The 10,820-nt window shown below is 50.1% G+C and overlaps 1 protein-coding gene and 1 pseudogene across 1 annotated transcript; one reads left to right on the plus strand and one right to left on the minus strand.

Annotated features, from left to right (window-relative positions):
• Positions 1-6,853: 6,853 nt before the first annotated feature.
• On the minus strand, positions 6,854-8,071 carry LOC136470729 (uncharacterized; annotated as a pseudogene).
• A 13-nt stretch (positions 8,072-8,084) lies between these two features.
• LOC136470730 (NAC domain-containing protein 35-like) lies at positions 8,085-9,928 on the plus strand. Its single transcript, XM_066468472.1, has 2 exons — positions 8,085-8,394; positions 9,324-9,928. The coding sequence occupies exons 1-2, from the start codon at positions 8,085-8,087 to the stop codon at positions 9,926-9,928; spliced, it is 915 nt and encodes a 304-aa protein (XP_066324569.1).
• The last annotated feature ends 892 nt before the right edge of the window (positions 9,929-10,820 follow it).

Below are 10,820 nucleotides of genomic sequence, written 5' to 3' on the forward strand. Positions count from 1 at the left end.
TCCATACCGCGACGATTGAAGTTGAGGCGGCGATGGGCACCACCGTCAGCATACGCATCTTCATCACCAAAAGCATCCGTATCTTTATCATCAGCACGATAAGGTGGAGGGTGTTGCTCAAGTTGTTCAATGCGGGTGACCAAATTGTTCACGTTGCGCGTCAGCTCGCTCATAAGATTGCGCTGTTCAGTCATGAACGTTGTAAGCTTGCCCTTGGACACGCACTCATTGAAGTCCATCGGAATTCCTGCCATGGTTAGAAGATAGAAAAAGATAACACCAAAGTATTATCCCTATCAACTAAAAGGAAACAAGTGGTGGTGGTGGTGATGGTGGTGAAAGTGGAATGCAAAATCACAAGCGGCTTACCACCGTCTTGCCTGTATTCTTACCAACGCCAAACAGGAGCAAAACCAAAGTGGCGAAGCAATCTGTTGTTGAGCGTGGGTAACAGTTGCAAGATGAACCTGTGCTAACAGAAGAATATGTGGAGCTATGGGTAGGCACACAATATGACAGCAAGGATTAGCAATTAACGAGTGCAGAGTAACGATTGTTCAATCCGGATCCAAAGTATAAATCACAGGTGCTGGCTAAGACGTGTCGAGACGTAGTGCAACAAGGTGAAAACAAAGGACGATCGAAAGAACTCACAGAATAAGCAAATAGCCCGGACTTCTCCTTTTTTCCTGAATTTTTTTCCCGAATTTTTCCAAAAGGCACTAGTAGGAAACAAACTTTTTTTTTATTTTTTTCACTATTTTTTATATACTTTTCTCTGAACAAGGATCGCAAAAGATGCAACCACAAAAATTGGCACCTACAACTGAGGTGGGATGTGGTCTACAGAAATTCAGCACGTTCTCTGAAAAGCGTGCAAAAACTTTGACAATTTTTTTCTATATTTTCCTGAATTTTTTTGACAATTCTGATGAAACCAAACAGTGCGTAGCCGAGTTTGGGTCGGCTCCAAATGGTGTCAAGAAGCTACTGTAAAAATTTCAGATTTTTCTGATAAATGAGCGAAAAGTTATGCCTGTTTTACCGAAGGTATCTCAAGGTATGTTTTCCGGAAGACACAACACGGCGGCGGCAGTTAGGGCAAAGCGTCCCTAAACTCTAACACCGATCACAGGATCGTCACTGTGACTAACAGTAGTAGGTATTCGCCTAATGATGTAAGGAGGGCTGCGATGCAGGCAAAATAAGAGCGGCTGGCAACATATCTAGGGTTTGCGCGGCGGCGAGAAGTTACACAAGGCGGCTAGCGGGGCAAGTCGAGTAATTTGGTGGCTTCGACTTGTTGTTTGGAAACGGTGGCTGGGATAGCGGCGGAAAACAAAAATCACAGCAACGGGCGATTGAACTACGACCACGACCATGAACACAATCCTAAACCAGCAACAAGACTTGACCACGGACACAAACTCAACAACACGAATCTGAAACGAAATTGTAAAGGCACAAAGGGCGATAGGACAGCGGAAATTGAAATATTTTTGGGCATTTTGTGGACTCTAGGTAATGAACAAATATGAATCTAAGGCAAACGAGATTATACCTCGCGGTAAACCTAAAATATCTGATACCAATTGATGAGTACATGCCCGATCTTCCGAGAGGTAACCGATAAGTTCGATTTTGTGGAGATCTTGACGTTGGCGATTTGGCTTCAAATCAGATACGATTCGAACCCTGCAACCGTTACACCACTGTTCTGTTGGTTATCAACCAAGCACAACTTGATTGACCTCGCCAAGAAGGCTTTTTCTGCAAGCGAATCGAAGAGCACAAGCAAGAAGGTAAAACACGCAATCTGAAATTGCAAATATGAATGACGTGAATATCAATAGAGGATTCAAGAACTCGGTTCCAAAGGACTAATCGACACAGTGGAGGAGATCAAGAACGGGGGGCCCTGGATCACTGTAAAAGGATTTGTCACCACAGTTACAATGAACGATTCAGTTTCTCGATGGAAAACTAAACTCTAAACAAAAAACCCAATTGTGTAGCAGCGGCGGCGGCTGTGTTTATAGTCTAAGACTTAACCTAGGGTTGGGGACGGCCAGGGGTTGAGCGCCCACAGCTTGGGCTTAAGGCCCGACACGATACATGGCCAAGTTGGCCCAAATAGGTGATGCAGCACCTTGCTGTGGTCACACAAAATGATCCATGGACCTTCTGGAGCTGGGACCAGATCCAAAACAACAGCGTTGTCGTCCCCTTTCCAACACATCCAAGAACGGCTCGTTTCAATGTCGTGTGAGAAAGTTATGACCGAAACAGTGACGACGTGTCTGCTGAATCCGAGGGCGACGTGGCAGCTGAGTTGGGAACGAATTACAACTTGGGGAAGACCATGGCATCGGTGTGTCCAGCGTGGCGATGTCCTCATCATGCACTGCCCTAGGTGCGGGCTTCCACCTAGGTGCACTATAGGTGGGTCGTCACCCCCGCCAAGTCGGGGACGGAGGTGGTGGACGCGCCGGCACCCCAGGATGCTGGTAAGACTCATAGGATATATATATGCGGCTAGGGCAAGGGACGACGGTACATTTGTGATGAGGCCCCCGAGTATTCCTCAAATTAACCCGTGGTACAACAACACTATTCATGAGAGCACATATTTTACAATAAGAACCATGGGAAAAGTTATATTCTATTTTCTCACCTTCTCTCCCTCCCAAAAGCATAGCACGGAGCAGAGGAGCACCGGCCGGCGGTCAATCCCGGCCGGGAACGCACGGCGGCGGCGGAAAACCCGCCGGTGAGTGCACAGGAGCCCGCGTGACTCGGGCTGGCCGCGGCAAGACCTGAGCCAGCCCCCAACAGCTTGCATGTGCGAGCCGTGGTGGCGAGCACGCCAGCTGCGGCAGCACCGGCTAGGCGGGTGGCGGCACGGTGCATCCGGGAGCGGGTGGCTGCGCAAACGGTGGCACGCGTACGCGGGGAGGAGTGTGCGAGCCGGGCAGTGGTGGCCATGACCTGATGATGGCCAAGGCAGCCAGGCGGCGTGCACCGGCGGCGGCTGCGGCGCTATGGGGTGCAGCGAAGCCGAAAAAGGAGCACGGAAGGGCGGATCCTCGGCACCGGGCGGGCTTGGCACGCTCGCGCGCACGGTGGCGGCGTTGGAAGCGGCCACGGCAGGGCGTGACGGTGGCGGGGTCGGCGGTCGAGGCATGGAGGTGGAGCAGCGCGGGAAGGCATCGCGGGGGAGCTGCGGATGTGAAAAGCGATACGTTGTCGGCATCTCCAAAATATCTAAATCCTATTGACTCCACCAATAAACATTACCAAGCCATGGAACAAAATATTAGGGTGTTATATAATTATTTTGCGCAAAACAAATCGCCACAAACAACGCTTTAAAATATAATTTCTGATTTTTAGCGTTGACGCGAGAAGATGGTTTTTAAATTTTAAATTCAATTTTTGAGCCATCAGAAATACCATGGAACAACATCTATTCACCAAATCAGCGGTTGCATTTCATCTACTAAACTTGCACTTCAAATTTTATTTAAGTACCAATTACAAGTTATATTTTATTTTTGTTTATAAAAATTATTTTCATGCTCAATCCAACCGAACAAGTCATTCGTCATTTACTTGCTAGAATCGTTATCGAATATTTTTAAATACTTTTACGCACTAAGTGAATTAACTCAGATATTTAGTTTAGTCTATCAGAGTGAACCACATAAGACTCGCTCGTCATTCCATGTGTGTTTTTAAAAACCCAAAAATTATTGACTGATTCCTCTTAGGTCGAACCTAAGTGTTAAGTGAGCTCGTAACATCAGAGGTGTTACAGTCAACCTCGTGTTTCGAGCCCCAATCCTCACCTCCTATTTATAGTGCTACGCGATGGGAGCCCATCAGCCGTCCCCAATCCGAACACAAATAAAGACTCAATTGGCCGTTAGACCAACCTGGTGAGGATCAACCTAACAAAGGTTCCAGCACGGTCACGGTGTGGAAGAGCACGTGGCCGTGGCGGCAATCTAGGGTACGGCAGGAGTACCTTTTGGCTTTGGCGGCGCTGCCGGTGCCGGGTCCAACGCTTGCTGCTGGCTGGGGAAGCGGCGGGGGCGCTTGCATGGTGGTGGTGGGAACGAAGCGGGGAACGAAGATGTCGTCGTCGTACCCGCACTGCTGGTCGTAGAAGAAGCCCAGCATGGGGCCGTCCGATGGAAGACGCGGTACTGGCGGAGGAAGACACGGTCCAAGACAAGGCTACGCTAGCGCTTGCAGACCAGGGAGGCGCGGAAGAGGCACGCCGGGTCGGCCGGCGGGAGGCGGGAGGCCGGCAGCACCTAGTCCGACGACCACGCTATTGAGGAGACTCGAGAGGTAGCACCAACACAAGGCAAGGCAAGAGAGGCAGGAGCCGGTACGGTGGTTTATAGGTGAGCTGGTCTGAGTCCGATTTCATCCCCCGTGGTTGCATGTGTTCCTGACGTGGTTTCAATTCCATCTCGAATCGTTTCGGTATCGGTGGAGGGTGCGTACGTGGCCTCGATCTGTTTGGCTCGTCGATCGATCTCCCTCTGTCGGTCCACTCGTGTCATGCCAGGAGTGCCATGGACTGGCAAGTCCGCTCTATTGGCCCCAAGTCACTACCCAAGTCCAAAGCCAGAAGACCATATCTATCTATCTATTTATCTAAAACAAGTTGGGAAGGAGATCAAGGAGGGAGCGCGTGATTTTGTTTTTGTTGATTTCGTTCATGAGAATAGAAATTCCAGTGTTGATGCTTATGCTCTAGCTAGGAGCTTGATTTCTTTGGAGACAGGCACATGTCTGGCTGTTAGATCCGCCTTCGGACATTTGTAACTCTTATGACCAACTCCATGAATAAAGAGTGTGGCTTCCTCTAAAAAAATCTATTTACCTGTATCCCTAATATTTTCTGTTTCAGTCTGCTCCTTCCATAACTTTCTTTTTCTTTATCTCCAACTTTTTCTTGTAAACGTAACAATTAAATAATAAAATACGGTTTTAAACCATTTATTTATTCTTCTCTGATAAATAAATATTTTTCACCACTAAATTATCGATGTAGTTTTATCTATCTATGAATAAAACTTATTAGGGAGAACAACCATCTTGCCCCTATCTAGCAATTTTATCCTCCTTTTTTAATTTTGTGATTTTGCCCTTGCAATTTCGAAACAAAACCTCTATTTGCGCCCGGTTTGGATGACCGTCTCTTAAGTGTGGAATGAACTTTTTTTTAAGTAGCAAAAACCATGGGGAAAAGGAGGGGAAATGATGCAGTTGCCCCCTTACCCATAATTCTCCCCCCTCACCCCACCCACATTGGAAATTTATAGCCCGAGTCAAAGCTTGTGGTAGGTCAGGCGGCTTGGGGCAGGTTTAATGGTGGTAGTGCGCAAGCGCCACGACGGATGAGGCGATGCACGGGCTAGGCGGCATGTAGGCAAGGCAGCGTGCCTCCTTTTTCAATTTTGTGATTTTGCACTTGCAATTTGGAAACAAAACCTCTGTTTGTGGTTTGCCCCTAATTTGGATATCCGTTAAGGGTGGAATAAACAATTTTTAAAAAAGCAAAACCCATGGAAAATGAGGGGAAAATATGAAGTTGCTCCTTATCCTTATCTCTTTCCCCTCACCCCACCCGCATCAAAAATTTAGAACACGAGTTAGCATGTGGCGGGTCCTGCGGCTAGGGAGTGGGTCCGATGGTGGTAGCATGCGGCGAGACGGTGAGTGAGGTGATGCGCAGGCCATGTGGCGTAGCCGAGAAGCGAGGTTGGCGGCGCGACGCGACGACCAAGGGAAGCTGGTGTTCGTCCATGAGAGGCAGGTGCAGTTCGAGTTGGAGGACCTACTTTGCGCACACGCCGTGGTGCTAGGTAGCGGCAACTTTAGCACGCCGTACAAGGTGACTCTACTGGATGGGTCGTCCTTTGTGGTGAACTGGTTGAAGGAGATGAACGGCGTTGGATGGGAGGGGGGATGGTCCACCCAAACATGCTCCATGTCGTCACCTACCTCTTCAAGGAGAAGTTGCTCATCATCACAGACTACATAGTGAAAGACAGCTCGGCACTAACACTACCAATACATATAGATAGTATGAAAAATAAAGCTATGATATATTGACAAATAAATATTTTTGTGTTTAAAACAGAAGAAAAAAACCTATTAAGATTGTATTTTAATTTGATGCAAATTTAATAAGACATTGTTATATCATGGTCAATATTAACTTATATTATAGATGCCATAATTATTATATAACAACTTATAGCTTTTAAATTTTACATAGAAAATAAAAAATAAATATATATGTAACATCTTCTCGTTTCATATTTATGTTTGATGAGTTTTTTTTTTCCTTTGAAACCCAAATAAGCTCGGGTGGTGGACGCGCCGGCTCCTTTGAGTTGAGCAAGAATCAGAGATTCCAAGAAAACACATAGACGTGAGCAAAACGGTAACTATCATATTCAGGTTATTTCTCTGAAGAACGGACACATTCAGCACAACAGAGAGGGTGAGAAATGGAATGGTCGCCCAAGTCATTTGCTGCAGCAGGCGAGAATCAGAGCTTAATTCTTTTTATTTTTTTCAGATAAGAGATACAGCAACTTAACTTATCGGTCATGTATTACTCTGAAACTACGTTTTGTGTCAGTGAGACTGGAATTCATGGTTCGTTCATCGATTCCGAGTCAACACAGCGTTGACCTGTTTTACACTGGGAACTACAAACTTCGTCAACATGCTTCTCGCGTAATCTATTGTTGCACCTTGAGTACTGTCAACAACATAGCAAAAAGACCACAATGCATAGTGATGTGGTAGTACTGGTTTCTTTCAATCAGAAAGAGGATGGTCCCAACACAGGCACTGCAGCAGAAGCTGCCTGGGGAGTCCTCGTGTACGGCTGAAGAAACTGCAGCCAGACATGAGAAGGCAGTGACATCCGCTTCTTGACCTCGTCGGCGTTGTACAGGTCGCCGCGGCGCAGCCCTTCCAGCATCTGGTTTTGGTTTTTGCCATGCACAGGACAGAGCAACAACTCGTCTCAGCAACGGATTACGGTAGCAGAGCTCGAGCGATGAGAAACCAAAACGGACGCGCTTACTTTGGTGATGACGGAGAGGTCGTCCGGCGGGCAGGCGCCGCCGTGGAGCGTCACAATCTCGGCCGCATTGGCTTGCACCTCGCCTCCGGCTGCCAGGGCCTCGTCGGCGAGGCCAGAGTACGGCAGGCCGGAGTGGCACGCCGCGCAATCGTGCTGCACGAACACCTTGTGCCCGCCCCGCGCCCCACTCGAAGCACACGCAGACAGCAAACTGAGGCCCCGTTTAGTTACAACTCAAAAACCAAAAATTTTCAAAATTCCCCGTCACATCAAATCTTACGGCACATACATGGAGTACTAAATGTAGACGAAAAAAAAACTAACTACACAGTTGGCCGAGAAATCGTGAGACGAATCTTTTAAGCCTAAATAGTTCATAATTGGATAATTTTTGTCAAACACAAACGAAAATGCTACAGTAGCCAAAAGCCAAAAATTTTCGGAACTAAACGCGCCCTGACTGAGGAAGGAAACGACGGTGGGTGGAATGGAGTGCAGGTAGTAGCTGCCGGTGCGCGAGCGCTTACCCCTCCTGTTGTGACCAAGTGTAGGGCGCCGGCGCCGCCGTCGGACGCCGACGCGACGGCCGCGGCGCTGAGGAAGCCCGCTGCCACGCCCACGGCCGTGACACAGCCAGCGGGTGCCCGTTCTTCCCTGCGGCCGCAGAAGCTCACGCACGGGCCCATCGCCACCGCGGCTATTGCGCCGGATTCGCAATGGGCTGCGCTTGCGATTAGCAGGTCGGCGGAGGCGGAACACACACTGCCGTAACGGAACGCCACCGACTCTCCTCTTGGAGTGGGTCCCTCGGGCCCAGCACCCCGTGCCTATAACCGCCGGCACCCGCGCCTCGCCACGCGCATTCTATTCTCTCGCCCGCAGGCCGCCGTGCACCCAACCATCTAACCACCCACCGGCCACCGACCTCCTCCCTCCCTCCTCTACAGCCATGTCACGCGCTTCCATGTCGCCCGCGGCGGCGGCTGTATTCTACACCCAGCCGACGGACATAGCGCTAGTCAAGGAGTTCCTGCAACCCTGGATCGTGTCGAGCGAAATCGACCGAAGCGGCGTCGGCGAGTACATCCACGCCGAAGACATGTACTCGGCGGCGCCCGAAGAGCTGACGGCCATGTTCGCGCCGGTTGTTTCGCACGAGGGGAACCGTGCGTGGTACTTTCTCAGCCCTGTCCGTCCCAAGAGCACCAAACCGGGCGGGCAGAAGAAGTCCCGCACGGCGGGCGGCGGCTGCTGGCACGGCGAGGGCAGGAAGTGTTAGATCGAAAAGATCATCTACTAGCGGGTTCTCTACTAGCGGCCGTCGGTCTAGCTCCGGTGAGCCACCTACCATGCCCTTTCCCCTTTCCCCTTCTCTGTCTTTAGATCTTGTTGTGTTCTTCTCAGTTCTTTGCCGATTGGGGATTAGGGTTAGGGTTAGGGTTTTGTTAGGGTTAGGATTAACCCGATTCGTTTTTCTTTCAGTTTTGATTCGAGATCGGCGAGGTAAGCCCCTTCCTAGCTCTTCCGATTTGGGGTTAGGTTAGGGTTTTGGGTTACATCACTGTTCTTCTTCCCCGACGGTTTGGGTTCGGTTGAACCCTCTGCATTTATGTTTCTTCCCCACGGTTAGGGTTAGGGTTTCAATCCGAACCGGATCGAATCCTCTGTTACTCTTCGATTTCTTTTCAATTCTCTACCTCATACTAGATCTACACACTGGCTACCCCGCTCTAGTGCCATTGTTAAGATAAAAAAGATCATCTAGGGTTAGGTCTAGCAGGTTCTCTTTACTGTGAATGCGATATCAAGAGTAGAGAGATAGAGAGGAATAGAAGAAGAACGTGTTGAACCTGACACCGCAGAGGGAGATGGTCCAAAAGCCGCCATCTCGTTCGTCGATGAAGTCTGCGCACGGGCAGCGACGTTCGGGGAAGAGGTCAATGAAGTCGTCAACGTCAGTGGAGCGGGGCGGCGTGGCTGGTGGCTTCCCGTCACTGGCTGCGCCCCTCTCTGATCGGGACTAGGGTTTAGGTTTCGGTGGGAGCTCAGCTCATGGTAAACCTCGTACTCAGAGCCGCCGGCCCCCATCTCTATATATAGCATAGTGTGACAAGGGCCCTCCAGCCATAGTTGGCTGGTCACCCCCGATCAAGGCGCGGATCAAAAGCCCAACTAGACCGTTGGGCCTATTTTGGGATTATAGATCAATCTAACAGGAAGAAGCACATTGTCGACTTCCTCGAAGCAAACTGGCTGATCACGAAGCATGAAAACTTCACGATCAAGCTCAACGGCGTACCGACAGGATGGATTATGAGCGAATACAGCCTTGACGCCGAAGTCCTCCCGGAGCTCGCGCAGGACATCGCACTGTGCAAGGTGTATCGGAGCCCATGCTACCGTGACACCGAGGCGGTGCCTGCCAACACCGCACGCCACCACGATGCCGTGGTGCCCGAAGGTGCGCGGCACCACGTCCCCATGCCCGAAGCGTCTTTCACCATGGAGGCGGCTTCATCGCGGAAGAGGAAGACCGCCGCCTCCAGCGTGGCGACGCCTACCAAGAAAGCCCACGCTATCGTTGTCACATCGATGCCACCGCCTGCCCTTAAGAACAGGGCAGTGTCCGAGGACCACGACGAGCAATCCCAGAGCGTGTTCGTCGACACCAAGGGGGCGGTGTTCGAGGACCACAACGAGCAATCCCAGCATGCGTTCATCGACACCAAGGACATGTTGGCGAGGACCAAGAAGCCCGTCGTGGAGGAGGGGGCCGCCGAAGCCTCAACGGTGGTCGACCTGCACTGATGAGTACAGGCCCGATCTTCCGAGAGATAACCGATAAGTTCGATTTTGTGGAGATCTCAACGTTGGCGATCCGGCTTCAAATCAGACGCGATTCGAACCCTACAACCGTTACACCACTGCTCCGTTGGTTATCAATCAAGCACAACTTGATTGACCTCGCCAAGAAGGCTTTTCCTGCAAGCGAATCGAAGAGCACAAGCAAGAAGGTAAAACACGCAATGTGAAATTGCAAATATGAATGACGCGAATATCAATAGAGGATTCAAGAACTCGGTTCCAAAGGACTAATTGACATAGTGGAGGAGATTAAGAACGGGGGCCCTAGATCATTGTAAAAGGATTTGTCACCACAGTTACAATGAACGATTCAGTTTCTTGATGGAAAACTAAACTCTAAACAAAAACCCAATTGTGTAGCAGCGGCGGCGGCTGTGTTTATAGTCTAAGACTCGACCTAGGGTTGGGGACGGCCAGGGGTTGGGCGCCAACAACTTGGGCTTAAGGCTCGACACGATACATGGCCAAGTTGGCCCAAATAGGTGATGCAGCACCTTGCCGTGGTCACACAGAATAATCCACGGACCTTCTGGAGCTGGGACCAGATCCAAAATGACGGCGTCGTCGTCCCCTTTCCAACGCATCCAAGAACGGCCCATTTCAATGTCGTATGAGAAAGTTATGACCAAAACAGTGACGACGTGTCTGCTGAATCCGAGGGCGACGTGGCAGCTGAGTTGGGAACGAATTGCAACTTGGGGAAGACCATGGCGTCGGTGTGTCCAGCGTGGCGATGTCCTCATCATCCTCCCCTTCTCGAATTGAAGTTGTCCTCGACTCCATCTTGGCGATGTCCTCATCATCCCCTCCTTCTAGAATTGGAGTCGTCCTCGAC

Source organism: Miscanthus floridulus, chromosome 8 (assembly GCF_019320115.1).
Source record: "Miscanthus floridulus cultivar M001 chromosome 8, ASM1932011v1, whole genome shotgun sequence".
Classification (NCBI taxonomy): domain Eukaryota; kingdom Viridiplantae; phylum Streptophyta; class Magnoliopsida; order Poales; family Poaceae; genus Miscanthus; species Miscanthus floridulus.